The sequence below is a fragment of the Daphnia magna genome, linkage group LG2, assembly GCF_020631705.1.
Source record: "Daphnia magna isolate NIES linkage group LG2, ASM2063170v1.1, whole genome shotgun sequence".
NCBI classification, from domain to species: domain Eukaryota; kingdom Metazoa; phylum Arthropoda; class Branchiopoda; order Diplostraca; family Daphniidae; genus Daphnia; species Daphnia magna.
Window position 1 is genome coordinate 5,159,571 of NC_059183.1, and position 27,470 is coordinate 5,187,040.

Here is a 27,470-nt window from a genome sequence, read left to right on the forward strand (position 1 = left end):
TAATTAAAGTTGATGTTTTAACAAACATTTTTCAAATGATTTGAAATTACTATAAGTTGAGGGAAATATTTTATTTTGAATTTAAAAGATGATCTTGTTTTCACTGCGCAGATAGATAGAGATCATAGATAGATAGAGGCTCCACTGGAGCCTGTTCAATCGACATCACGACATGCGATAACATACATGATGTATCTTATTAGCTAAAACAATGCTAGAGAAGGTTTTAGTAGAGAAGATTTTTTAAAATTTATGCCTTTGCGTTTTTCTTTCCAAATTCCCCAAACTGGCCTAAAACAAAACCAAAAAAAAAAACAAATATCAGGCAACGTTAGCAAAACAGACGATAATAATTTTGAAACATTTTTGTTTACCGTAGTCTGTAGTGAAAGTCGATGTGTACTGGGTTATCCGATAGGAAGTTGTCAAATGCGAGCAGGTTTACAAATTATTTTACATTTTTTAAGGTCTATCTTCGTTTGTGAAACTTGTTCAGAAATGAGTGACAATAATGAGCACGAAATGGTAGAATCTCCTTTAAAGGAAACCATGACTTTATTAAGTAGAACGCCAAAGGGACAAATAGTATATGACCGTGATCCTTTGGAACCTATCAAACAATCAACGTCCAATAGTAAATCCGGTGTCCTTTTGTCAGAGAATATTTTTGGCCGAAACCCTGCTCATTCACCAGAAAAGTCAATTGATAGTCAATACTTTCAGCATCAGTACTCTGTACATCATCCACATCCTGGTTTGAATAACAGACCTAACTTGTTAATGGATATTCCAGTACAGCATACTGAAAAAAGCATCAATCAGTTTAAATGGCAACAAGAACTCTTAATGATGCGCAATACTAATCAGCTAGATGAAACAACACCAGTCTATAACTTGAGCAATCATGGGATTATGCAACTGTTTGAGCTAAGAGAGCAACAGCGTTTGGTAAGCTTGCTAAGATTCCTGTTAATAAGTGAGTTCATATATTTGTTTGATTTTTAGTCAACAGCAACTAGCTTCATGAAAAAAATAGAGGATTTCAAAGAAGTTTCTCGGAGAAGTGATGAAGAGGAATGTCTACGGATGAAGCAAGAACTTGAAGAAAGACTAGTGCCAAAACGAGAGTCACAGGTAGATGTTGAAATGATCATCCAACGCCTTCAAGTTGAAGCAAGGAAACGATTTCAACAAGAAGAAGATCAAATTGATCAAAAACTAAAAGAAATAACGTCGATTCAAGAAAAAGAGTTGCAGGAAGATATGAAGAAGAAGACGTTAGAGTTGCACATAGCGGAAGCAAAACGACGGTACTGTCATTTAGCATTTACCATATTGATTGATGTTTGCTGATGTGTCATATTTAGATTTGAATGTGGCTTTTATCTACACAAGTATATATATTGAGGTATGTCTTTTTGTTTTTCTTAGGAAAGGAATAAGTTCTAGTAAATTGGAATCGCTACTGAAATTTCTTGATGAGTCCGTAACCTCATGCCAGGAAAGGGATTCTTTTCTTCAGACTGTTCAAATGAAACTCGACCGCGTAACTGGTTCGTCATTTGATCTTCCTAGTGGTTTCTTGAACTAAAATTTCTTTTTAGCTTTAAAAACTCAGTTTCAGGTTGTTGTGAACAATGTAAACCATGAAGATCCCCTGAACAGCGCGATACGCAGTGAAAATATCGTTAAACAGATTGAAGATCTTGTTGAAGTCATCAGAGATGATATTGCGAAAAATAATGCCATCGTTGAAGAGAAAAATGTTTTGTCTAAGCGTCAGCAGCCACAGTCCGCCTTACCTTCTTCAGCAGTAATGCCAATTACCTCTTCTGCGGTAAAGCAAGAACATCGAAATGATCAACTAGGCTGTCTTGAGAAGAAGACCTGTGACTCGAACGGAGGAGATGAGGACCTTGATTTCGTTAGAAGGGAAGATTTGGTAGTGTATTCACAACTGCAAGCTGAACTTCGCCAGTATGAAGCCAACACTGTGGCCTTTTCCGGTGATTTGTCACTGAAGACATTGAGATTCGAATTACAAAAAGCCGTTCTTCATCCTGTCAACGAAATATCAGACCAGTCTGGACAGCACCTTCAGGATAAGCTCGACAGACTCAGAAGCCTCTTGCAAGGTAACGCTGTGCATGTTGGTTCAAGAATGGTAAGGGCTACTGAGCATCCTGGAGGATTAGAATATTGTACTAACTTGCTGGCGAGAAGATTGGTGGCTCAAGGAGAGGATCAAGTGAATGTTAATCCAAAGGCAGCTTTTCCAATTGCTGCCATAATTACCGAACTTTGGTTAGAATTTCCTGTTTTTGGTCGCTTGGTACTTGCCCATTTTTATCGCCAATGTCCGTACCTTGTCCCATATTATTTACCCCAGCAAGAAGGTCAAAGCAATGAAGACTACTATAAGTCTTTAGGGTACAGGTACAGTAGTGGAAAAGTGGAGCAACAACCGACGTATCTGAAAAGAATGTCGGGGGTTGTACGTCTGTATGCGGCCGTTTTAATTAGTTTACCAAGACGCAATCAACCTCATCCTCATGGGTTAGAACATGCCTGGAGATACCTAGCCGCTCTTCTCAATTTATCACCGCGCAACGATATTACTGCCGCTATTTTGGTTGAATTCTTAACTGTAGCCGGTTATGCAATGTCAAAAGAGTACGGTAAACAGTTCCAGAAATTGCTTCATCTGATCTGCACCGAATATTTTACCATGATCCGAAACGTTACCCCCAAAGGTTCAGGAGGAGGTCCAGTTACTCGACTTGAAGAATTTCTACATGAATCTATCACAAAAGGAGGCATTTCACCGCCCGCCGGACAACTTTCCCCCCGATTTTGGTAGAATAAATTAACTTATATTCTGTATGTAAATTTTTTCTGAATGCCATAGTGTTTCTGTGTAATTCCATTGCTGTGCTGTTTACACATATCAAAAAGGAAAAAAAAAAACAGCTATTCACGTGTTTTTGAGCTGCTACTCAACCACCTTAGTCTTTGTGTATGATGTTACTATAAACGTGTTAAGTAGATCGGAAAAATCATATTGCAAAAGCAATCGTAACCAGAGGGATACTGTTGTTGGCCTGTTTATATGTTAATGCCTATAACTATTTCTACGGCCTCAATGAAATCGCCGTGGTCACGTAACATTAGGCGATGAGAACAAACAGCCTTGTATTATTCTCTAACGGTCTTTCTGGCACATTTTTAGAAATGGAGACACACTTTTACCTGTTACAAAGTACCAACAAATCTCGCGGAACATTACACAGGAAAGCCTAGTGCCACTTACAATCGCAACAAATATTGGAAACATTAAAAAAAATCGTTTTCATGATCAGTGAGTTGTCCAATTTTAGAACGCTAGGTGGTGCTGGATCTGGAAGAAATATCTGCCAATATTATTGTTGATACGGTTTCCATGATGGCCGCCGTTGTGAGAAACAATTTTGATTGGCCAACGATATTGTATGCATCCTCTTTTTTTCACAAGTTTGTTGAAGGAGAATACAGTGCGGTTGAAGAAGTTTGAAAGTCTAGTTGTTTACTGTCGTCTTGAAATCGAAAAATTTGTTCACCTTCTTTTCTTGCTAACATGCCGATTCCAAATTTAAAAAGGCAGGCGTTTAGTTCAGAATGTTGATTGTAGCTTTGTCCCAAATCAGTTTTAAGTGATTTTGTGACAAGTACCCTAACGTTGTGGAAGACGTGCCAATCGGTGTCGAAAAATCACTGTCTTCAATTTGTTGATTAAGTTGAATTCTCTCTAGTACACAATTAATGATTTCTGTATCGATCATTTGTAACCAGCATCCACAAATTTTGGGTTCACAGTCGAATACATATTTATTTTCTTGAAGAGTCATTTGATAACCGGTGCACCTTTCACTATTAATCATATTGTAGCACTTATTTGGCGTCGTGTCAAGTGAAATTTTGTCCGGCCCCATCACTAATTGTCAAAAAAAAAAAAAATGCGTTGTAACATATCGTATTTGTTTCTTTTTCGTACTAATATAACTTGAAATTAACTGCAGCACATTCTTCACTGCAACGGAATGTTTACTATTTATTTCCGGGTGAAGACTAGCATCAGAAAACTGAACAATTCAAATTTTCAATGGCTCTGAGGAATCGCACAAGGTAGTGTCAAAGGCTTGCAGGATTAACCCGTTAAGGCCTATCAGTAGAAGTATTGGAAATGGTGACATTTGGAATTATATATTATAAACATTGGCGAAATATATAGAAAAACAGTACATATAAGATAAAAAATACAATGGCCAAAAATTATTTACGTCAATATGCGGGTTTCTTAAAACTTAATAAAACAAAATGGAAAAGAGAAAAAGTAAAAGTTTCTCCGACGGCTTTTTGAAAGGTCAACGGTTTCCCGTCGCCTTTTCCGGCTAAGGACAGTTCATATATAGGTGTAGCGAAAAACATCACTTTGAGGATAGAAAAACACAATATTCTTGATATTAATTAGTATTGTCAGAAAAAGTAGAAAGTAATCATTTTTATAGAATAGGAAAAGATATAAAATATTTGCGCATTTGGCTAGAAAAATAAGAAAAAACTGATAAAAACATACGGAGGGGAAAATCTGTTACTTGACCTCCGGCAATAGAGGCACCGAGAATATTTTCTCGTTTTGTGTGGATGAAATGCTACAGAGAAGAAACGAAAGTGAAAAACTCCAACTTGGTCTCCGCCAGACGGGCTCAAAGGGTCGTGACCGATACCGTTACATCTCAGTGGGACTATCTCGGCCCTCTGATTGGCTCCCTCCCCCCCCCCTTCCATCTTCTTATGACTTCGTTACAGATGTTTCATGTTCGAAATGTTAGTCATTTTTTGGATGCATTGTACGTAAAAGTACCGTATTCTAATTACTGTATATTGTACCCATTATACCCCAGACCCCCCAACGACTATATACCAATAGAATGGCAATAGTGAAAAACGGAAATGTGAAATTGAGCTTAGAATGAATGACAACATCACTCTATATTGTTGGTTCTCGACCAATTGTATATTTTCTGACCGGCAGGTAGACATAGTAAACGGATAAAACCACATATAGCCCATATAAAATTATCGCATCGTTTAAAAAGAAAATTCCAAATGATTAATTTCAACGTGTAATACTTAAGCGTTAGGAAAGCGTACCGGCCGCCATCCAGATTTTTCATCAAACGTAACGAAGCTGCGTTGTCTGTGCGGTAAAAACCGAGCTGGACGTTGGGGAAGATCATGTTTCATTATTAGATCGCTCAGGTTAACATTCTCTCCATCGGTTTCCAAAGCCGTCCCTTGTACGTGTTCGATAAAAGCGTTTCCTCCAAGTGATTTGGGTTTGATTCGCAATCCTATTACGTGGCTCGATACCTATATATGCAAAATTTTAATTAAACACGAAATTTTTCAAATCATACACAGGTGTGCCACAACTCAACCGTACCGAAACCTCAGGTGGAAGATTAGCGCTGTTAACTTTGTGTTGGTTGCTTTGTACTGCCTTCACAGAATTCTGTGTTTGCTTATTACGATTCAGTGCTCCTGTGATTAGTGAAATCTTATTTCCTTTGCTGGAAATGACTTCATGATGGCGATAATTCTCCTCATTCTCCGGCAACGAGATGGAATATCCTACCACTGCTGATGGATTTTTTGACTCAATCAAGGAATTTTCCTCTTCTTTATTGGTCAAAGCTAATGAATGCCACCTATCTTGTTCAACTGGGGCAACAGATGAACCCGGTCGTAGTTTGAACGGTCTACTAGTAGTTTTCATTGGAAAAGGTGCTGAATGAGGAAGAGGAGGAGGAGGAGTCCTGGTTTCTTGGAGATGCGAGTTTGGTCGTTTCGAATGATTCTGGTTATGCAAGACACTTAGCGACGCAGCCAGCAACGAAAGCCAGCTTGCATGATTACTTCCAGCTGTGTCTGGTATTTTCATGTTTCCTTCTGGCCTATGAATAACAGAACTGCCTTTAACATTGTCATGTTTTTCTTTCGCAGAATATGGATTTGCGCTAAAAATATTCGTTCGAACAGGATGTCCAGAGAAGACTGTCTGATTTTTTTGGAAACCTTGAGGGGATGGCTTAACCACAGCCCACTTCGACGTCCCTGATTCCACCCGTTGGTTGCTCGATTCGATTTCATCTTGTTTATGACCCTCGGATGCAGCGCTTTCGATCTGGGTTGGCCATTTCCATCCACTGCTCCAATTATCGACCGGTTTACTTTTGACTGGATTTGGCCTAGTCGTTGTTGTGGAAGATGTGATGGTAGGGATTGGTGGCAATGTTGTTCTAATTCTCCACAAACTGTTTAACTTTTCAGTTGATGGTTTTTCAGTTGTGCTGACGTTTGGTCTTTGAAAATTCACGGAAGAAGATCCCAGCTTGGGTGGGAAGCGAGAGCCTAAACCGCCTCTGAATTTATCTATTTCTTCTTTTGTATAAGGTTTGAAAGTTGGCTTTGCCGTTTGGGTCTGGCGTGCTGAAATGATCTGCGAGCAAGAACTGCCCACAGTACACGATATGCTGAAAAACGGAATTGTTGGTGTGGCTTTATCAACTAGTGGCGAAGGAGTCGTTGTGGAAGTTGTCGTGCTTTCACGCAATAAGTTGCTAGCAGGGTTGGCAAAACCGAAAGGTCTCGACGTAACGATGAATGGTTTAAGCCGTTGGTCAACATTTAGTGGACTTCGTGGAGGTAGTGGTGGAATCGTTGTTGTCGTCGAGGTAGTCGAAGAAGATGTTGAGCTATCCCGCAGCAAATTGCTACCAATACCGAATAACTTGGACGAAGTCAGGATGATAGATTTGAAAGGTCGACCACGCGCATCACGGCGATATGTTTTTGGACCCTCATACAAGGCTAATGGTCGGTTTGGATCAATGCCAACCTGTATGTCAAGCTGGTGAGCAGTCAACGTCGGCACATTGAAAATGGCATACAGCAAGAACACTGCGAAAAGGCGGCCCATTTTCCTTGTAACGGTATTTTAAAATAAGAACGAGAAGCGGTAATAATAACACAAACTTTAAAAATACCTTTGATATCTTACACGTTGAATGCAGTCGGTGTTTGTTTGTACAAATGGTTTTTCTGCAGTGAAATTCAATCTATGGGGATGGAAATTGAAATTATTTTTTAAAATAAACGGCTGTGGTTAAGCGAATTTGCCACTTTGGTGACAGGATACAAGTGAAATGACGTTAGACACATATAAAAATCATCAAGCAACCACAAAGATGTTCTTATAGTTTAGCGACGTGAGCTAGCTCCAAACTACTGCGTTATACTGGCTTCATGTTCACACTGTCACTGAGGTTAAACACACTCGGAGTTTCCGATCGGAACCAATAAGAAGTCAGTTTTTCAATAAGATTTGCAGCTGTGTCAACAAAGGAAGGAAAGAAAAAAGAACAGTCAAGTTATTCATGTTACCGTTTTGTGCTCTGCGATCGGTCTGATCGGCTTCATACCGTAGCCGTTTCGAATACTGTTAGTAAAAAAAAAAAGAAAAAAAAAAAGTAGACGAGAACTTGCGATAATTTACCGTTGGTCAACTTAGTTCTCTATCGGTTTTTCTCTTTGTTTTTTCGTTCTATTTGTCACCATTGATCAATATTCCGGATGGAACCGCACAGACACTTTTTGGTTTTCGAAAAGTTTGATCCTTTTTCAGCAGTTGCTAATCTTCGACATGGTCTAGCAATTTCTACCACTAGTTTTAAGCTGCGTCCAAACTGGCCGGGGTGTAATCAACGACTAACTCAGTTGTAAGTTTGGTACAAAATAAGCCTTGAACTTGAGGGGTGTGTGTGGAAAGAAGCAACTAATCACCAACAGCAAACCGAAAACCGTAAAATTGTTATTGTGAATGTACAAGACTAGCACTCTTCCGTGAAAATTTCAAGCGCCAGGAAGTCTAAAGAGAAACTCACAGCAGTTGCCTCAATCTCAAAAAGCAGCAACAGCAGGCGGTACTAGCTGTCTGACTCACTTTCAGCGCAGTGACCCAATTTTGACATCTTTCGATGGACACTGGGTGTACACACAACTGGAAATAAAAAACGCTATCCAACATGACATCACTTCGAAAAGAGCCGTCCACTGTGCGCGTGACTTGGCCGGATTTTGAAAATTGGAACTTAACGGATATGACCAAAATTAATGGCATTTCCACAACATTTCGGATTTTTACAATTAGGTTGGCAATGAGGTTAATGTACAATCGTTTCATTTCTCGTACACTAGGTTTTCCAGAGTGCCACGGAGATGAAGGCATTGATGTATGCTAAATGGCGTCTAATAAAGTAGATGAAAATGTAGTCAAATATATTACACTCGGTTCGCTGGCACAGGTATGTTACGCGTGGATGAACGAGCGCGCCTTACTGACCTACATTCTCCCTCCCTTCCCTGTTTTAGGTCCTAAGAAGTACGTACACGGTAACAGTAAACAAACGAAAGAAGAGAAATCGTTCTTCCGGTAGCCCCGGAGGAAGGCATACAAAAGTATTTTAAATGGTTGCTACGGATGTCTTTTATCTTTCCCTTCTCCCTCCCCAACGTTGTTGATTGTTGGCGTAGATACTTTCATTTCCATAAATACAGTGGTTTAAAACTATTGTTTTCCATGTAGGTTATTTCAGACTCATTTAGGTCCAGGTATATTTGCTGATGACTAACACACAAACTGGTGCTTAAAAATAATTTGCCAATCTACCATACCGATAAACTGTTTAGTATTGTATAGCTCACAGCTTTTGTTGAATGTAAAACGAGTTTAAGGACTTCTTTTACGTTTGTTTTTGTTCCCATTTCTTTTAAACAAATAGCCGCATTCATTGGAACGTCACACTTTGCTAGAAATGCATTGGATGAGAAACGGATTTTAAAATCAGTGTGCCCTATTGATCTTCCATTTCAGTAGATATTGTCCTTTCCAGCTGTTGGGCAGTTCCGACTATTTCTAAAGATACAACTGTTAATCAAAGGCTTGTTTTTTTTTTGTTTTGTTTCTTCCTGAAAATTTTTTTGCATCTTGTTCAAAATAGAAGATCACGATCTTTGCTGGAATGTCTTCAATTTTTAGTTTTCCATATGAATGAGAGCACTAATCTCAAGTAACACCATTGACATTTTCTGTTTGTTATACTTGATATTCTTTTATTTTGCGTTCTCAACAGCTCTAAGACAATTCTGAAATTAAGTAAATAATATTTTCTATGCTATCTAAAGGTCTGCTACCACTACATTATTTTCTTTTTTTTTTGCCTAGTTTTGTAGTCTAGAAAGGAACGCACAAGGTGGGAACATTGAAGACACGGGTAGTGTCCACTTGCTTGCCCATCAGTTCATCAAGAGGACGGACGAAGAGGTCCTCGTTCAACTTCTCGGACAGAATGTTCTTGGGAAGGCAGTGGAATCCCAACTGTTAAACGCAAAGAAAAATAATAATTAGAACATTGACAGTGAAATTAACGGCTTTTGAATGCATTCAGGTCTTTTTCCCATGCAAACAAGTTTATTGCAAATATAGTTTACCTTCTTCTCAACAGTCTCCTGGGCGCGAGCACCCTCAGCGCACTTGGGTACTGACTCGGTGGAGAAGCAACGTTTGTTGTCTTGGACGACCATCTTGTTGCGGTAGACGGTCCACTGCGAAGGGCGGCGGAAAGTCTGGCTGGAATAGATGTTCTGTTGGAACTTGGGCAACAAGGGAGAGACATCAGAAATGCCGAAAACAGTCTCGGATTTCTCCTTCAGGCATTCTTCCTGGATGCGACGAAGCTCAGCAACATCTCTGGAAGAGATTTCGCTCTTGCATCCGGCGGGTTGTCTCAGCTCGTAGGCAACATCCATCAGATCACGGGGAATAGCGCACTGGCGGGGGCCAGTCAGATCGGTAACCTTGTCGCCATTCTGGGAGCCGCACAGACCACAGAGACGGCCACGGTGGATGGGAGAAGCCAAAACAACGACTTCCTTAGCGTCGGTCAAAACACGGATCATGTGGGAGATGGGAGAGTCGACTTCAATGAAGTTATCAGCGGTTTTCTTAATAACAGCCAAAACTTCATTTTCGGCGTTCTTGACGGTGTAGGATTCGCTGGTTACGGAGATTTCCATACCGTTGACGTTGACCTTCTGTTGAGCGGGGAAAATTTCAATTTTCTCCTTGTTCAACAGGACGGTAACGATCTGTTTGGACGCAAATTGACCAGAAAGAATGGTTAGTAAAAAATGTAATTTTGCAATAGCGAAAAATGATTGATAGCTTTAACCTTCTTGTTTCCTTCAACGCGGGACAGGACGGCAAGCTTGTAACGGCCAGAGCAATCCTTGGTCAAAACCTGATCGCATCCAGAGAAGGAGGCGTTGTAGAAAAGGCCATCATAGGTGGTGACAGTCTCGGAACCAATTAAGCAAACACCTTCATTGTGTGAAATAATGTGGTAATACTGTTTGTTAGATAAGTTTCCAACAAAACTTACCGGGGGCAGCCAAGACAGAACGAGGAACAGCCATGCGTTTGGGCAAGATAACTTCAGCGACGGGATGAATTTCGATTCCGCGGAAGAAAACATTGGAGTAAGGTTTGAAAACCTTGACATCCATCGATCCAGCCAACGGGTAGTAGACACTCTCGACGGTGATCTGGTTCTCAGTGTTCATAACTTCGACTTGGTTGTCAGACATGTAGGGACCCAACCAGTGGCGGACGAGGTTGGAGGCCTTGATGGTGGCATTGCGAACAACAGCGGGCATCTAGCAAATGCAATGTGGATACATAGATACATAGATCGTCAAAATGTCATTGCTTATTACTACCTCGTTGTACTTGATGGTCATGACGGCCTTGTTCAGGATCGAGGACAGACGGCGAGCAGCAATGCATTCATCGCTCATACCGCGGCCCAAAGTTTCCTGTTTCTGGCACTGGGTCTTTTCCCACTGGTTGCGCAGGGAAGGAGAGATGTCTTCCTCGCTGCGAGTCCAGGTGGTCTAGAAAAAAAGAACAAACAAATTATATTCTTGAATTGAATTTTCTGAATACACCCAAAAAGTATAACATACAGCAACAGTAATCTTGCGGTCATCAGTGCAAGACTTTCCGAAGCCAATCTTGATGGTAGAACGACGTTCAGTTTCATCCTTGATCAGTTCTTTGCGTTTGAAAACCAAGTTGTCGGGGAATTGAGCGTCAACCTCGGCGCAAAGCACGAAGTTGTTCTGGCCTTCAACTTCATCGCGTCTCTCGACCATAAGACTTCCACGGTGAGACTTTCCGTCCATGCCGTAAACGACAGAGGATCCGATGCGGCGAGCCTTAATGGATGAAGACTTGGGGACAAGTTCGGCGGTGAAATCCAAAGAATATCCGGTGGGGTTGGTCAGGGTCTGGAAGATGTGTTGGAACTTCTGTGATTCCCATTGGCTGTCCTGCTGTCTAACGTACTGTTTGTTCATGATCTGCTCACCGTAAACGGTGTCGAAAAGAGATTTGGCATGGAGATGGCCGGACAGAGGAGTTTCGAACTTGGAATCAGACTTAGAAGCTAATAAATGAGGGAAATTGTTTAGTATTAGCTATGCAAAATAAAAATCATATTCACTTCACATTTTCTTTCTACTTACAGATAGAGATGATGGTCTTGATAGCCTTGGTCTCAGACGAGGCATTGTCGAGGTACAAGCTCCATTCGCGCTGGCGGATGGTGGATGGCGAAGCAGCGAAAAACAGAGTACCGAACCAATCCTTGCTGTAAACAGATGGTTGAGCAAGAGCCAAGGATTCACCACGTTCAACAAAAACGAAGTTCATGCCGAGGTGTTTGTCACCGAAGGGGATCTTGTTCTGTTCAATCCATAAATCGTTTAAAAATTGAGTTGTAAGTATTTCTTTTGCGAAATAAATTAAACGAATAATTAAAATGTCAATCATACCTCCTTGGGCTCCTCAACGTAAGAGATGCGCTTGGTCTCAGAGAGGAGAATGGCGGGGGTGAAATCGGTGTACTTGTGGATGGTAGTGAAAGGAACAACGGAGTGCTTGACGATGCGGAGTTTGTCACCCAAAGTTTCCCAGGTGGTTTGGATCTTGCCAGTCTTCATGTCACCTTCAATGGCGAAGCGACCGGGCAGAGCAGCAGCCCATTGCCTGTCAACACCAGTGGTGGGGTAAGAGCGGGTGAAAGGAGTCTCAGCCATCAGACGAGTGCTCATCTTAGAAACGACAACGGGTTTCAAAGCACCTTCCAATTTTGCGCTCAGGGAAGACATAGAGAAGCCTCCCTCAATCTTGGACTTGAGTGAAACGAAGACGGTGTGATAGCTGGTCCAGGTGTAAGCCAAACCCATGGCAGATGGAACGCGGACAAACGAGTCCAAAAGAGGGAAGAATTTATGGAAGTTGATATCCAATTTACCGGCGTTTTCGCGGAATCCAGATTGCAAGATCTGCTTCTCAATCATTCTGAAGATGGTGTTGGGGTTAATGGTGAAGAAACGCTGGTAGTTGTCCAAGAAGTTCAGGTAAATGTACAATTCAGGTTGACCAGTGGCGCGAGCCTCAATTTTCAACTCTTCGTGGATTTTCTCCAATTCAGGGCTGATGATGGAAGATTCGTCCTTGTTGGACTTGAAACGGAGACCGGGCTTTCCGACCAGACGATCGATGAACTTCTCGGCGTGCTTGCTATCAATGCTGATTTCCATCAACTTGGTGAACCAGGGTCCCATAGCGACGGACAAGCTGCTGTAGTGGTGAGAGGGAACGAAAGATTCGAATCCGGGGAAGTTGACGGTCTCAGTCACGTAGCCCAGACGGGTCTTTTCAGAGAAACCGGCCTTCTGGTAGTTGAGGGCAGCGTGGGAAGTCCAGAACATGGGCTTCATCAAAGCAATGACGGCTTCGGCGCGGACAGTCTCCTCGCGGTTGAGCGGGTTCTTGTTAGCGACGCGGCTGGCGATGGTCGTGTAGATGAAGTGGGAGATCTGATCGTTGGGCTCGTACCAGGTGCTCAAAGCAACACGGGACCAGAAAGCTTGGGGAGGGTTGCTGACGAAGAGCAGAGTAAGAGCGGCCAAACGGACCTCAGTTTCCTCAGCCTTGTTGAAAAAGATGGGCATCAACAAAGTGCCAACGATTTCCTTCTTCTCAACGGCCAAATTGCTCAAGGCGAAGATAGCCTTGGCGCGGACGAGGTTGCAAAGAGCCTGATCTTCCCAGTCCTCGGATTCGGCACGGGAGAGAACGATATCTTCCTGCTCCTGTTCGTACTTTTTCAAGTTGAGGGTCTTCTTGGCTTCCAACCACTTCTTTCTCATTTCCTTCTTTGACAAGGAGACCAAATCGCGTTGGTTGCGCTCGTACCATTCGCTTTCGTAGTGAGAGCTGGGCTCGCAGGAGGTGATGAAAGGCTTGACGAAGGGAACGATCATTTCGTGACCAATGTTACCCAAAGCGGTCAAGAAAGCCATGCGTTCACCGGCATCTTTGGCAATCTTAGCCTGCTCGGCCAAGTAGGGGACCAACTGACTGGCAACGATCGAGTCGCTGGGATTGCAGAATTCTCCCATAACCAACTTGGGGAACATGTTCAAGCCATGGGTGGTGTTGACGCAGGCCTGGTAGACCAAACGAGACAAAGACAAGGCAGTGGTGATCTTGAGTTGGCGGTGGCTCTGGACGACTTCGGATTTCAAGAATTCCTAGTAGTTGGGTGAAAAATTGTGTTCATTTATGCGAACTATTAAAAAAAAATTTGCTTTATCTGTTTCTTACCATCAAGCTGGTCAAGAGTTCCTTGGTGGGAGTTTGAACAATTGGAACGAGGGCAGCGATAGCCTGAACGGCTTGCTCACCGGCGATCTTACCCTTGAGGATGTATTCGCGGACCAACATCAACGAAGGGTTGGTACCAGAAAGCATCAAAGCGTCGACAACAATTTGGCTGCAAGCGGTAAACGTTTCATTAAATCGAACCATTGTGTTATAAACTAATAAAACTTACTTGGAGGTGCTCCATTCCTTGTTCTCCCAAACCTGGGCAACGAAACCCATGAGCTCATTGTATTCGAGTGAAGCCAAAGCTCTGCGAAGCATGTTGATCTTGTCAGAAGTATATTTGCTGGAAGGGTCGACGTAGTAAGCCTCAGACTCAACATCGCTGATAATTTCAGAAAGCAGGCGGAGGGCCTCCTTTTTGAGGATATCAGGCTTGACTTCAAGGACCATTGGAGAATTGATGTTGCGAAGGGTAGGCTTGCCCATCAAGGGTCCGTGGGTCTTGTAGTCGTCATCGTAGGAGTAGGCCAAAGTCTGGTAGATGTGAACATCAGACGAGATGCGAGAAACGAGCTTGGAGTAGCCAGTTGGGGTGGCAGATCTCAGAGTCAAATGCTGGACGGTCAAACCTTCGATGGCTTCAGTTTCATAGCTGAAGGGCTTCACGATCAATTTGTCGATGGACTTGATGCGTTGGACGATGAAGTGACCCTCATTGGAAGTACAACCGATGATTCTAACAGTGTCAGAGTGCTAGATAATCCCAATAGAAAAGCAAAAATTCAAACTTCTACATAAGACGAAAATAAAAGCTAATGCTAAACCGATTGTGAAAATCAAACAAACCGAAATTTTGTTCTCGCAACCGGCGCCATTGACCAAGTTGCAACGGAGTCCCTGGTTGCTGTTGTAGTTGAAAATGGGCAGAATGCGGCAGTTGTCCAAGTCGCGGTTCTTCACGATCTCGTAGACTGGGAAGTTCTGGCAAAGCTCAGGGGCGGGTAGAAGTTTAGGCTCAGCCTCAACAACTTCGACGGGCAGACGGCTGATGTGGTACCAGGTTTGGCACTCACCAGTAGCACATCCCTATTGGGTACAATAAATCAGCACCTTTCGTTAAATGAACTTAGTTGGCAGTATCGTACCTCCATGGCGTGGTAGACGGTGTTCTCAGCATAGTAGTTGTCGTATTCAGCCTGTTGGAAGACGCCAGATACTCCATCAAGTTGGAGTTGGATCTGGGCAGCCAAAGCACGCTTGAAGTTGACGATCCACAAGGGCTCTTCTTTGCCAATAGCGACAGTTTCAACCTATAGAAGTAAATGTTTGAAACGTCCGTAACTCATTTTATTTAAAGGAGGTATACCTTGCCGGAAACAAATTTGACTTGGAAGGGTTTCTCAAGGTGTTCTTGGTCAATGATGCGGACTTCCTGTCCGGGATCGACTTCAGAGTATTTCTCCATCACGTCTTCGTTGAATTGCTTACCTTTGGTGGCAAGCAGCTAAATTTTGGAAAATAACATTAATCGAATTTCATTAATCTGTTTCTTAAGTAAAAACCATAAATTTGAATAACTATTCACTTACAGCAACAACGGCGGTGCTTTCATCGACGGGCTCAATGGTCAGACGACCCTTGATGGAGCCTCCAGACACTTTGGTGCTGATGCCCATGATACCAGTTGAAGTCCAGCCAGCGTAGTCGTATTCGTAAGTGTAACCGGCCATCCAGACTGTAAATTGAAAATATATTTGTGAATTGAATCCTGTTGGTGATAAAATTGTATTCTTACCTTTGCGGGTCGGGGCAGCAGTTTCGAGGGTCAGTCTATCGACGTTGGAGGGGCGTTCGACACCTTCCAAGTTCAAGTTGGAGGGCACCTTCTGACCTTCGACGGCTCCGTAATGAGGATGGCGGACATTTTCCCATGATTGTTCTCCGCTCAAGATACGTTGTTCGATCTTTCCGATTTTGAATGGAGTCTCCAAACCCAAAAGGATAGTCTCCTTCTCGATGGACTGGAAAGCGTCAACTTTGTCCGAGAGGATCAGACCGCAAGCCAAAATGTGGCTTTCAGGCAAATCCTTGACTTTTTTGTTGACGAGGGACAAATCATCGGGAAGAGCATGGACGACGAGAACTTGGTTCAAAACACTGCGAGAATGGTCTTCAAACAGGGACACCAACGAGGAAATCAGGCTGATGTCGGTGCGAGAAGGCACACCCGAGAATGTCTAAAGATTCAAATCACGTTCGAATTAGACAAATTTCTTAATTTAGAAAAATATTTTATGTGGTCTCTTATTATCATATTTACTCCTAATACTTACAAAAGTATTCCGATCAAAGTGAAGAATTACAAAGGAAATCTTTTCTACATTTAAGTTTACTACTTGGACCACGTAAAAATTTTTGAAATTTATTGATTACCTTGACGTTGCCTAGGTGGCCAGCCAATTTCTCGTGTTCACGCTTGTCAGCATCGAAAAGTCGTTCACCAACATTTTCGCACTGGATGCCCAATGATTTTCCAGTGTGGGCATGGATGCCATGGAGACCAGGCTCCAATCCATAAATGACACCACGGATCTTGACTGGGCTATTGATTGAGGCTTGTTCCAACATCAGCTTTCCGTTAACATCACCAGTTCCCTGGATGGTAACCAAAGCACGACGAGGGCCCTCAACAGATTTTCCAGCGCAACATCCGATAGCAATAACTAATTAATGAGAATAAAGGAAATAGCAATAGAAGAATTTAATCTTCTAAATCAAAATTCTAATTTTCAATTAAATACACGTTCTAAAAACAAGAACGTTCAAGGTTGAAAATGCTGTCGTTTAACATACCGAGAAAGAGTGCAAGGAGTTTCATTTTTATCAGCCCGAACCACTCGGTGTTGGTACTTGGCATGAATTCAATGAACTACAATTTTCAGTCTAAACTGACTGCCAATATATAGTCTAATCAAACGTCTTATTCAGCAGTACCCCATTTCTATGCATAAGAGTCACCAAGGAGTGGCGTATGCGTTTCACGGTAAAAGAAGGTGAGGTCATCTAAATCTTATCACTTATGAACAGCTTATTCAATTTGCGTACGAAAATTTTGTTATCATATCAAATTTCCTAGCCGTACAAGGTCTTGATAAAATTATGCGACGCAAATTTTAAAGTTTTATTATAATCGACCGTTTTTGCGTTGCTAAACAGTTAGTGGCTCTATAGGGTCTGTCAGTTGCTGCCAAAGCACTTTCCCATGTTACTTCAGGCCATTATTATACATGAACTAATGAGCTTTATCAAATTCATCGACAAAGAAGAAGGCTATAAGGGAATATTGTATTTGCAGGATAGGATACCCGGTATATGAATTGGGAGGTACTATCGAATTTATTCTGCCCATAGCGGTGTAGCGTGACGTAGCAAACCATTGGTCTGACAAAAAAAGCCAAGTCAATAAAGATTACTAGCCTAATTAAAACTCTAGACAGTAATTTCATGTGCAGTAGGCTATAGACCGGGTTTTCATGTGTCCATGCCTCACTGCGGCATTGGAATGTAACACAAAATTTAAACATACCGCACCGGACCTTCTTTGATTCTTCCATGAAAAACAGACATGCAAACTGTGTCTGAATCCCCGTTTCATCGCTATATACCATGGGACGAAAAGTAACCATAGACAACAACTTTCTTATTTTCAATCGTCTCTATAATTTTTTACCACTAATAAATTTCGGGATGAAAGAGAGGTGCTCATATTCTACGCACCATAACATTAGAATTTGTGTGGAAAGTTGTAAATTGGAACACTAAATACAACAGAATAGATGAGTTTTTTGCTTTAAAAAAGACAAACTCATAGAAAAATTATTTTCCAGGTAACATTCGATTTTAAATGTACGTACCTAACTTACAGGTGTACGTTTGGTGGGCTTTGACCAGATTCTTTTGTAGATGTATACACAGTCCACCAATTTTTACACTGAGACCAGCATAAATCGAAAAAATTCATCAATAGTAGACCAGATCTTAGGTTAATAAGATATTTCCAAGTTAATAGTTTGGTATTCTGTGTATTGAAAGATCCGGAAAGATCTGTGATGCGGGAAGTGTAAGTTCTAATCCTGCCACAGTCATTTTTTGCAAAAAAAAAGACTAGGCTGGCAATCGCAGTTTGAGATACATGCAACTACAGGTGTAGCTTTACACTAATTCGATAAAATCAATATTTGTAGTTGGGAACTTTCATTTAATCCTTGTTGGAGTGCGCTTAAGTGGGAAAACCTTTTTTTTTATTGCTACTGTGTAGCGGTAATCAGTTCAATAATCTAAAGCCATTATCTGACTTTCTTGTAGTCTTATTGCAAAGTCTCAAGTGATCTGGTTCCAACATGTAAGTGAGTGAAATGTTTGTGAATATTTAAGCCATTAGATACCATAGAATTGGTGATAAACATCTAGACCTAACAATAGTTGGTATAGGGATTTATCTACAAAAACATTAAGTTTTTTGGTACACTAATAGGAACCTTTGCAGTTTTTTCAATCATTTTCGTTATATACTTGACCTTTGTGATTGTATAAGCACACAGTAACTGTATCAGATGACTACATGTTTATCGCAAGCACGGGCAATGGACGCGTTGCTCTGTTCCAAATAGCGGGAGTCATGTTTCAGCAGGAAAATAAAACGCGTCAGCATTTACACTGTCAAATCTCCACGATCAACACCGGATGTCATTACGCATTGCATTGCATGTTTTGAAAATCCATCTTCTTATCACTTCAGAGTTTATTCGCATCACTTGATTTTAAAAAAAATTATTAAATAGCTGTAAAAGAAAATGGTTGTATGCATGAATGTCGTTCTAATTCGCAAATCATTTGCCAATGTCTATGCCTTTTTTTCAAAATGTTGGAATGAATGAGTAGGCAGTTGTTTCCAAATACCATTGTTAATTTGATTATTTTTCAAATTTGAATATGAATTTGAATATTCCAAAGTATTGGTCCGCAAAATGATTTTGCCAATTTAAGAATTTACGGAGCAAACAATATTTCGAACAGTTTTAATCTCCGTAATTTGTAACAGTTTGAGAAAAAACGCTTGAAGAATATAGGGTTCCCTTGTACAGTAACTAAGTACGGTACTGATTAACGATTGTGGCACTAAATGAAACCAAATCTTCTTCAGTGCCATAATGGTGCATACATTTCAGTTGCTAACGGGACCAAGTCATTTTGTCTGACCTGGCAATTTTTCGGACCTTAACCATCATAATATTTTGCGAAGTTCGCAAGTAAAAATCTCCCTAAAATGCTACATCAGCTGCTTTGATCGGGTGATTGTGGGTGGCGAAAATATAGCGCAGAGGGCAGGAGTGGAGGCCATCCGCTCTATATTTTCATTTACACAAACGGAAATAAATTGCCGAGTAAGAACAATTTCCAGTGATATAAAAGCCCAAGAAGAACAGAGAGGTTTTTGTGTTCAAGCCATTTTCGTGTCAAGTACCCTACCCAGCGGTTCGGGCACAACAAGATGCGTCTTCACACAGTCTTCCTCGGTAATTTTCAGATTCACTTGATTAAGATACATATTGTAATTTATGTTTACCAATTATAACTAAATTTACATAATTTACTTTACCAAATATTTTGTGCATAGTCTTCGCTCTCGGATGTGTCGCTGCCCGATCTCCTCACAAGCCCACTGAGGGTCCCCGTCGTGCCCTTGTTACCATCGAGGGTATGGACATCAGTGGCAAATTGATGATGGAACAAGCTTCGATTTCTAGCCCTGTCAAGATCCGTGGTGTCATTTACGGTTTGGAGCCCGGTCGTCATGGTCTCCACGTCCACGCTGGAACAACTCTGGGTGACCAGTGTGATAGCGTTGGCGGTCAGTTCGTTCCTGCTGAAAAGTACGAAAGCGAACGCTCTGTCGGCTACCTCGGCAACATCAAGGTAAAAATATTTGGGAGAAATGTAACAAAGACGCTGAAACTTTTAGTGTTTAACAACATAAGGAAACTTAACATTTTATTTAGACCTTCACTGGTGTGCCTTCTCGCACTGACGTCAGCTTGATCTCCTCGCTGGTGTCCCTGTTCGAAGAAAGCCCACGCAGCATTTTGGGTCATGCCATTGTTATCCACCAGCTCCCCGACGACAGGGCTCGTGCCACCAAGAACGTTGACCTCGAGAACCGTCTGATCGCTTGTGGCCTGCTCACTCTGTCTCAAGTTGAGGAACCGATCACCATCGATAGGGAATCAACCACCTACGGATCTGAAAGAGCTTTCAAGAAAATTGAACAAGGAATCTTGAACGGAGAACAGTCATGGGAAAATGTCCGTCATCCACATTACGGAGCCATCGAAGGCCAGAAGGTGCCCTCCAACTTGAACTTGGAAGGTGTCGAACGCCCCACCAACGTCGATAGCCTGACCCTCGAAACTGCTGCCCCGACCCGCAAAGGTAAGAATACAATTTTATCACCAACAGGATTCAATTCACAAATATATTTTCAATTTACAGTCTGGATGGCCGGTTACACTTACGAATACGACTACGCTGGCTGGACTTCAACTGGTATCATGGGCATCAGCACCAAAGTGTCTGGAGGCTCCATCAAGGGTCGTCTGACCATTGAGCCCGTCGATGAAAGCACCGCCGTTGTTGCTGTAAGTGAATAGTTATTCAAATTTATGGTTTTTACTTAAGAAACAGATTAATGAGATTCGATTAATGTTATTTTCCAAAATTTAGCTGCTTGCCACCAAAGGTAAGCAATTCAACGAAGACGTGATGGAGAAATACTCTGAAGTCGATCCTGGACAGGAAGTCCGCATCATTGACCAAGAACACCTTGAGAAACCCTTCCAAGTCAAATTTGTTTCCGGCAAGGTATACCTCCTTTAAATAAAATGAGTTACGGACGTTTCAAACATTTACTTCTATAGGTTGAAACTGTCGCTATTGGCAAAGAAGAGCCCTTGTGGATCGTCAACTTCAAGCGTGCTTTGGCTGCCCAGATCCAACTCCAACTTGATGGAGTCTCTGGCGTCTTCCAACAGGCTGAATACGACAACTACTATGCTGAGAACACCGTCTACCACGCCATGGAGGTGTGATACTGTCAATTATATTCATTTAACATGAAACAATGATTAAGTAAATCCAATAGGGATCCGTTACTGGTGAGTGCCAAACCTGGTACCACATCAGCCGTCTGCCCGTCGAAGTTGTTGAGGCCGAGCCTAAACTTCTGCCCGCCCCTGAGCTTTGCCAGAACTTCCCAGTCTACGAAATCGTGAAGAACCGTGATTTGGACAACTGCCGCATTCTCCCCGTTTTCAACTACAACAGCAACCAGGGACTTCGCTGCAACTTGGTCAATGGTGCCGGTTGCGAGAACAAAATTTCGGTTTGTTGGATTTTCACAATCAATTGAGCAATCGTATTCGTTTTTCATCTTATTTCTAACTTGAAATTGTTGTTCCTACAATTTATCCATCTAGCACTCTGACACTGTTAGAATCATCGGTTGTACTTCCAATGAGGGCCACTTCATCGTCCAACGCATCAAGTCAATTGACAAGTTGGTCGTCAAGCCCTTCAGCTACGAAACAGAAGCCACCGAAGGTTTGACCGTCCAGCATTTGACTCTGAGATCTGCCACCCCAACTGGCTACTCCAAGCTCGTTTCTCGCATCTCTTCTGATGTTCACATCTACCAGACCCTGGCCTACTCCTACGATGACGATTACAAGACCCACGGACCCTTGATGGGAAAGCCTACTCTTCGCAACGTCAATTCTCCGATGATCATGGAGGTCGAGCCTGAGATCCTCAAGAAGGAAGCTCTCCGTCTGCTCTCTGAAATCATCAGCGATGTTGAATCTGAGGCTTACTACGTCGACCCCTCTACCAAACATACTTCTGAGAAGATCAACATGCTCCGCAGAGCTTTGGCTTCACTCGACTACAATGAGCTCATGGGTTTCGTTGCCCAGGTGTGGGAATCCAAGGAATGGAGCACATCCAAGTGAGTTTACTAATTTTTTTAAAAGCAAGGTTTTGTTTCATTAGTAAGTTTTCGTTTGCAGCCAAATTGTTGTTGACGCTTTGATGCTTTCTGGCACCAACCCGTCTTTGATGTTGGTCCGCGAATACATCCTCCAGGGTAAGATCGCTGGTGAGCAAGCCGTCCAGGCTATCTCAGCCCTCGTCCCAACTGTTGAAACTCCCACGAAGGAGCTTTTGACCAGCTTGATGGTAAGTGATAGAATAGATAGGGCCCAAACATTTTACATCGTTACATTATCATCACATACACCTCGTTATCAAAGGAATTCTTGAAATCTGAAGTCGTCCAGAGCCACCGCCAACTCAAGATCACCACTGCCTTGTCTTTGTCTCGCTTAGTGTACCAGGCCTGTGTCAACACCACCCACAGCTTGAACATGTTCCCCAAGTTGGTTATGGGAGAATTCTGCAATCCCAGCGACTCGATCGTTGCCAGCCAGTTGGTCCCCTACTTGGCCGAGCAGGCTAAGATTGCCAAAGATGCCGGTGAACGCATGGCTTTCTTGACCGCTTTGGGTAACATTGGTCACGAGATTATTGTTCCCTTCGTCAAGCCTTTCATCACCTCCTGCGAGCCCAGCTCTCACTACGAAAGCGAATGGTACGAGCGCAACCAACGCGATTTGGTCTCCTTGTCAAAGAAGGAAATGAGAAAGAAGTGGATCGAAGCCAAGAAGACCCTTAACTTGAAAAAGTACGAACAGGAGCAGGAAGATGTCGTTCTCTCTCGCGCCGAATCCGAGGACTGGGAAGATGAGGCTCTTTGCAACCTCGTCCGCGCCAAGGCTATCTTCGCCTTGAGCACATTGGCCGTTCAGAAGAAGGAAATCGTTGGCACTTTGTTGATGCCCATCTTCTTCAACAAGGCTGAGGAAACTGAGGTCCGTTTGGCCGCTCTTACTCTGCTCTTCGTCAGCAACCCTCCCCAAGCTTTCTGGTCCCGTGTTGCTTTGAGCACCTGGTACGAGCCCAACGATCAGATCTCCCACTTCATCTACACTACCATCGCCAGCCGCGTCGCTAACAAGAACCCGCTCAACCGCGAGGAGACTGTCCGCGCCGAAGCCGTCATTGCTTTGATGAAGCCCATGTTCTGGACTTCCCACGCTGCCCTCAACTACCAGAAGGCCGGTTTCTCTGAAAAGACCCGTCTGGGTTACGTGACTGAGACCGTCAACTTCCCCGGATTCGAATCTTTCGTCCCCTCTCACCACTACAGCAGCTTGTCCGTCGCTATGGGACCCTGGTTCACCAAGTTGATGGAAATCAGCATTGATAGCAAGCACGCCGAGAAGTTCATCGATCGTCTGGTCGGAAAGCCCGGTCTCCGTTTCAAGTCCAACAAGGACGAATCTTCCATTATCAGCCCTGAATTGGAGAAAATCCACGAAGAGTTGAAAATTGAGGCTCGCGCCACTGGTCAACCCGAATTGTACATTTACCTGAACTTCTTGGACAACTACCAACGTTTCTTCACCATTAACCCCAACACCATCTTCAGAATGATTGAGAAGCAGATTTTGCAATCCGGATTCCGTGAGAACGCTGGCAAATGGGAAATCAACTTCCACAAATACTGGCCTCTTTTGGACTCGTTTGCCCGCATTCCTTCTGCCATGGGTTTGGCTTACACCTGGGCCAGCCACCACAGCGTTTTCGTTTCACTCAAGTCCAATGTTGAAGGTGGCTTTTCCATGTCTTCCTGGAGCGCCAAGATTGAAGGTGCTTTGAAGCCCGTTGTCGTTTCAAAGATGAGCACTCGTCTGATGGTCGAGACTCCATTTTCTCGCGCTTACCCTACTACTGGTGTTGACATGGAATGGGCTGCTGCTCTGCCCGGTCGCTTCGCCATTGAAGGTGACATGAAGACTGGCAAGATCCAAACCACCTGGGAAACTTTGGGTGACAAACTCCGCATCGTCAAGCACTCCGTTGTTCCTTTCACTACGGTCCGCAAGATCAGCGATTTCACCCCTGCCATTCTCCTCTCGGAGACCAAGCGCATCTCTTACGTTGAGGAACCCAAGGAGGTAGGGTTCAAAATTCAATTATTCCTTTAAATTATTTCACAACAGAAAAGTTTACAGTTAAATTTCAATATATTTAATGGGGTTTTATAGAATAAGGTCACCTTCGGTGAGAAACACCTCGGCATGGACTTCGTTTTTGTTGAGCGTGGTGAACGCTTGGCCGTTGTTCAGCCATCAGTTTATAGCAAGGATTGGTTCGGTACCTTGGCTTTCGCCGCTATGCCATCCACCATCCGCCAGCGTGAATGGAGCTTGTACCTCGACAATGCCTCATCTGAGACCAAGGCTATCAAGACCATCATCTCTATCTGTAAGTAGACATAACATGAGGAATGAATATGACTTGTATTTTGCATAGCTAATACTAAATAATTCCCCCCATTCATTAGCTTCCAAGTCGGACTCCAAGTTCGAAAAACCTCTGACCGGCCATCTTCATGCCAAATCCCTCTTCGACACCATTTACGGAGAGCAGATCATGAGCCAGGAGTACGTTAGACAGCAGGACAGCCAATGGGAATCGCAGAAGTTCCAACACATCTTCCAGACCCTGACCAACCCCACCGGATATTCTTTGGATTTCACCGCCGAACTTGTCCCCAAGTCTTCATCCATTAAGGCTCGCCGCATCGGATCCTCTATCGTCTACGGTATGGACGGAAAGTCTCACCGTGGAAGTCTTATGGTGGAGAAACGCGATGAAGTTGAAGGCCAGAACAACTTCGTGCTTTGCGCCGAGGTTGACGCTCAATTCCCCGACAACTTGGTTTTCAAACGCAAAGAACTGATCAAGGATGAAGCTGAACGTCGTTCTACCATCAAGATTGGCTTCGGAAAGTCTTGCACTGATGACCGCAAGATTACTGTTGCTGTATGTTATACTTTTTGGGTGTATTCAGAAAATTCAGAAATTCAAAAATATAATTTGTTTGTTCTTTTTTTCTAGACCACCTGGACTCGCAGCGAGGAAGACATCTCTCCTTCCCTGCGCAACCAGTGGGAAAAGACCCAGTGCCAGAAACAGGAAACTTTGGGCCGCGGTATGAGCGATGAATGCATTGCTGCTCGCCGTCTGTCCTCGATCCTGAACAAGGCCGTCATGACCATCAAGTACAACGAGGTAGTAATAAGCAATGACATTTTGACGATCTATGTATCTATGTATCCACATTGCATTTGCTAGATGCCCGCTGTTGTTCGCAATGCCACCATCAAGGCCTCCAACCTCGTCCGCCACTGGTTGGGTCCCTACATGTCTGACAACCAAGTCGAAGTTATGAACACTGAGAACCAGATCACTGTCGAGAGTGTCTACTACCCATTGGCTGGATCGATGGATGTTAAGGTTTTCAAGCCTTACTCCAATGTTTTCTTCCGCGGAATTGAAATTCACCCCGTCGCTGAAGTCATCTTGCCCAAGCGCATGGCTGTTCCTCGCTCTGTCTTGGCTGCCCCCGGTATGTTTTGGTTGAAATGCATCTGGCAAACACCATAACCATTTGTCTATTTTTTTTTTCACACAATAAAGGCGTTTGTTTGATTGGCTCCGAGACTGTCACCACCTTCGATGGCCTTTTCTACAACGCTTCCTTCTCTGGATGCGATCAGGTCTTGACCAAAGATTGCTCTGGCCGTTACAAGTTTGCCGTGCTGTCCCGCGTGGAAGGAGACAAGAAGGTAAAAGCAATGAATTAGATTTTACTATCACACAATTACTTTTGACTAATCTATCTTACTGATCGATTGGCATTCCAACAGATCGTCACTGTCCTGTTGAACAAGGAGAAAATTGAAATTTTCCCCGCTCAACAGAAGGTCAACGTCAACGGTATGGAAATCTCCGTAACCAGCGAATCCTACACCGTCAAGAACGCCGAAAATGAAGTTTTGGCTGTTATCAAGAAAACCGCTGATAACTTCATTGAAGTCGACTCTCCCATCTCCCACATGATCCGTGTTTTGACCGACGCTAAGGAAGTCGTTGTTATGGCTTCTCCCATCCACCGTGGCCGTCTCTGTGGTCTGTGCGGCTCCCAGAATGGCGACAAGGTTACCGATCTGACTGGCCCCCGCCAGTGCGCCATTCCCCGTGATCTGATGGATGTTGCCTACGAACTGAGACAACCCGCCGGATGCAAAAGTGATATCTCTTCCAGAGATGTTGCTGAGCTTCGTCGCATCCAGGAAGAATGCCTGAAGGAGAAATCCGAGACTGTTTTCGGCATTTCTGATGTCTCTCCCTTGTTGCCCAAGTTCCAACAGAACATCTATTCCAGCCAGACTTTCCGCCGCCCTTCGCAGTGGACCGTCTACCGCAACAAGATGGTCGTCCAAGACAACAAACGTTGCTTCTCCACCGAGTCAGTGCCCAAGTGCGCTGAGGGTGCTCGCGCCCAGGAGACCGTTGAGAAGAAGGTAAACCCCACTTGAAGCAAATTTGGAATTAGGATTTCAATTCGTTCAACAGCCGTTAGTTCCACTTACAATGTTCTAATGTATTTATCTGTTTGTGTGCAATAGCTGGGATTCCACTGTCTTCCCAAGAACATCTTGTCCGAGAAGTTGAACGAGGAGATGTCTTCCCGTCCTCTTGATGAGCTGATGGGCAAGCAAGTCGACATGGTACGCGTCTACTCGGTGCCTACCGCTTGCCTTCCCTTCTAAATCAACAAATCTAAAATCTTTTTTGTACGAGCAAGGAAATTGTTTTTACATTCTTCCGTGTTCCCCTAACGACCCCGCTACCCCACGTCAAGTAATGACCTATGAAAATGCTAAGATATATTAATTTAGAAGTTGGATAGACTCTCATTATATCGAGAGTACTCAAGGTATGGAATTGTTTTGAAGGCGCCCAGTTTCTGTTGAGACTACGCCAGGGTGATGTAATCTATATGAAAAAAACATATTCCAAGACAATAAATAAACAAGCAGCATCACAAAATCAAAAATTGCTTTGCATTCCTTTTGATATTCACCACTATGGTTGAAACACACATGCACACGACCACCTTTTTCTTAAAGCTGAAAAAACCAAGATCAGTCTGTTTGTCCGAATTTCAGACGAAACGCCATTTGTTTCCTTTTTTTATATATAATTCCTGTTCTCTAATTAACCATTTATTCGGGGAAACTTATAGAGAACCTGCACCGCCATTCAGTTGCATTCCACCTTTGAATAATAAAGAACCCACAGTTTCTTTCGTTTTTTTTTTTTTTTAATAGACATCGGAATCTAGTGACAATTCACCTTCCAGTAATTAAGGCATCAATCCCTTGGGATTTATAGCTTATGAGATATTCATATTCATAATCGGGGAAGCATCTTCCAAGTTAGAACGCAGACATTAGTATTGTTTTGTAAAGCAGATAACGCTGCAGTGCACTGTCATGTTCCCGTAATGTTGGGCAAAGCTATTGGCGAAAACCATTAATTAATTACTCAAAAAGTAGAAGTTCCACATGAAAACAACTACTTAACAAGGGGCCCTCACTCCGTTCGGGAA

The 27,470-nt window shown here is 43.0% G+C and overlaps 4 protein-coding genes across 6 annotated transcripts; 2 read left to right on the top strand and 2 right to left on the bottom strand.

Annotated features, from left to right (window-relative positions):
- Positions 1-358: 358 nt before the first annotated feature.
- On the top strand, positions 359-3,035 carry LOC116917915 (nucleoporin GLE1). The gene is made up of 4 exons (XM_032923533.2): positions 359-948; positions 1,006-1,310; positions 1,432-1,553; positions 1,605-3,035. Exons 1-4 carry the CDS (start codon positions 430-432, stop codon positions 2,858-2,860), a joined length of 2,202 nt encoding a protein of 733 aa, XP_032779424.2. The 5' UTR covers positions 359-429; the 3' UTR covers positions 2,861-3,035.
- A 1,992-nt stretch (positions 3,036-5,027) lies between these two features.
- LOC116917919 (probable serine/threonine-protein kinase nek3) lies at positions 5,028-7,895 on the bottom strand. Of its 3 annotated transcripts, none has more exons than XM_032923537.2 (4): positions 7,595-7,895; positions 7,100-7,157; positions 5,483-7,021; positions 5,028-5,409 (listed from the first exon to the last, which is right to left on the bottom strand). In XM_032923537.2, the coding sequence occupies exons 3-4, from the start codon at positions 7,016-7,018 to the stop codon at positions 5,170-5,172; spliced, it is 1,776 nt and encodes a 591-aa protein (XP_032779428.2). In that variant the 5' UTR covers positions 7,019-7,021; positions 7,100-7,157; positions 7,595-7,895; the 3' UTR covers positions 5,028-5,169. The 3 variants fall into 3 exon arrangements, with proteins under 3 accessions (XP_032779428.2, XP_032779427.2, XP_032779426.2); XM_032923536.2 differs by having other exon boundaries at positions 5,483-7,022; positions 7,086-7,157; XM_032923535.2 differs by lacking the exon at positions 7,595-7,895 and adding an exon at positions 7,483-7,557 and having other exon boundaries at positions 7,086-7,157.
- Positions 7,896-9,189: 1,294 nt separating this feature from the next.
- Positions 9,190-16,830, bottom strand: LOC116917902 (vitellogenin-2). Its single transcript, XM_045169122.1, has 17 exons — positions 16,688-16,830; positions 16,268-16,557; positions 15,630-16,071; positions 15,424-15,569; positions 15,201-15,338; positions 14,980-15,144; positions 14,681-14,920; positions 14,061-14,587; positions 13,832-14,000; positions 11,992-13,758; positions 11,683-11,902; positions 11,122-11,603; positions 10,876-11,049; positions 10,539-10,812; positions 10,329-10,477; positions 9,589-10,245; positions 9,190-9,475 (listed from the first exon to the last, which is right to left on the bottom strand). The coding sequence occupies exons 1-17, from the start codon at positions 16,749-16,751 to the stop codon at positions 9,332-9,334; spliced, it is 6,048 nt and encodes a 2,015-aa protein (XP_045025057.1). The 5' UTR covers positions 16,752-16,830; the 3' UTR covers positions 9,190-9,331.
- Positions 16,831-19,250: 2,420 nt separating this feature from the next.
- On the top strand, positions 19,251-26,915 carry LOC116917901 (vitellogenin). Its single transcript, XM_045169126.1, has 17 exons — positions 19,251-19,410; positions 19,512-19,810; positions 19,894-20,323; positions 20,384-20,529; positions 20,615-20,752; positions 20,809-20,973; positions 21,033-21,272; positions 21,367-21,893; positions 21,955-22,123; positions 22,198-23,964; positions 24,055-24,274; positions 24,354-24,835; positions 24,911-25,084; positions 25,148-25,421; positions 25,493-25,641; positions 25,723-26,379; positions 26,485-26,915. Exons 1-17 carry the CDS (start codon positions 19,386-19,388, stop codon positions 26,626-26,628), a joined length of 6,006 nt encoding a protein of 2,001 aa, XP_045025061.1. The 5' UTR covers positions 19,251-19,385; the 3' UTR covers positions 26,629-26,915.
- The last annotated feature ends 555 nt before the right edge of the window (positions 26,916-27,470 follow it).

Bases quoted from the DNA above. Each gene is read 5' to 3' on its own strand.
- LOC116917915 (XM_032923533.2), top strand. From the start codon at position 430: ATGCGAGCAGGTTTACAAATTATTTTACATTTTTTAAGGTCTATCTTC. The intron at 949-1,005 runs GTAAGCTTGCTA...TTTGATTTTTAG, and splicing joins TAAGAGAGCAACAGCGTTTG to TCAACAGCAACTAGCTTCAT. The intron at 1,311-1,431 runs GTACTGTCATTT...TGTTTTTCTTAG, and splicing joins ATAGCGGAAGCAAAACGACG to GAAAGGAATAAGTTCTAGTA.
- LOC116917919 (XM_032923535.2), bottom strand. From the start codon at position 7,518: ATGAAGCCGATCAGACCGATCGCAGAGCACAAAACG. The intron at 7,022-7,085 runs GTATTTTTAAAG...ACCGTTACAAGG, and splicing joins CAACGTGTAAGATATCAAAG to AAAATGGGCCGCCTTTTCGC. The intron at 5,410-5,482 runs GTACGGTTGAGT...TTGCATATATAG, and splicing joins ATCTTCCACCTGAGGTTTCG to GTATCGAGCCACGTAATAGG.
- LOC116917902 (XM_045169122.1), bottom strand. From the start codon at position 16,751: ATGCCAAGTACCAACACCGAGTGGTTCGGGCTGATAAAAATGAAACTC. The intron at 15,339-15,423 runs GTAAGTGAATAG...TCCAAAATTTAG, and splicing joins AAAGCACCGCCGTTGTTGCT to CTGCTTGCCACCAAAGGTAA. The intron at 13,759-13,831 runs GTAAGAAACAGA...CCCAACTACTAG, and splicing joins AACTCTTGACCAGCTTGATG to GAATTCTTGAAATCCGAAGT.
- LOC116917901 (XM_045169126.1), top strand. From the start codon at position 19,386: ATGCGTCTTCACACAGTCTTCCTCG. The intron at 19,411-19,511 runs GTAATTTTCAGA...TTTTGTGCATAG, and splicing joins TCTTCACACAGTCTTCCTCG to TCTTCGCTCTCGGATGTGTC. The intron at 26,380-26,484 runs GTAAACCCCACT...TGTGTGCAATAG, and splicing joins AGGAGACCGTTGAGAAGAAG to CTGGGATTCCACTGTCTTCC.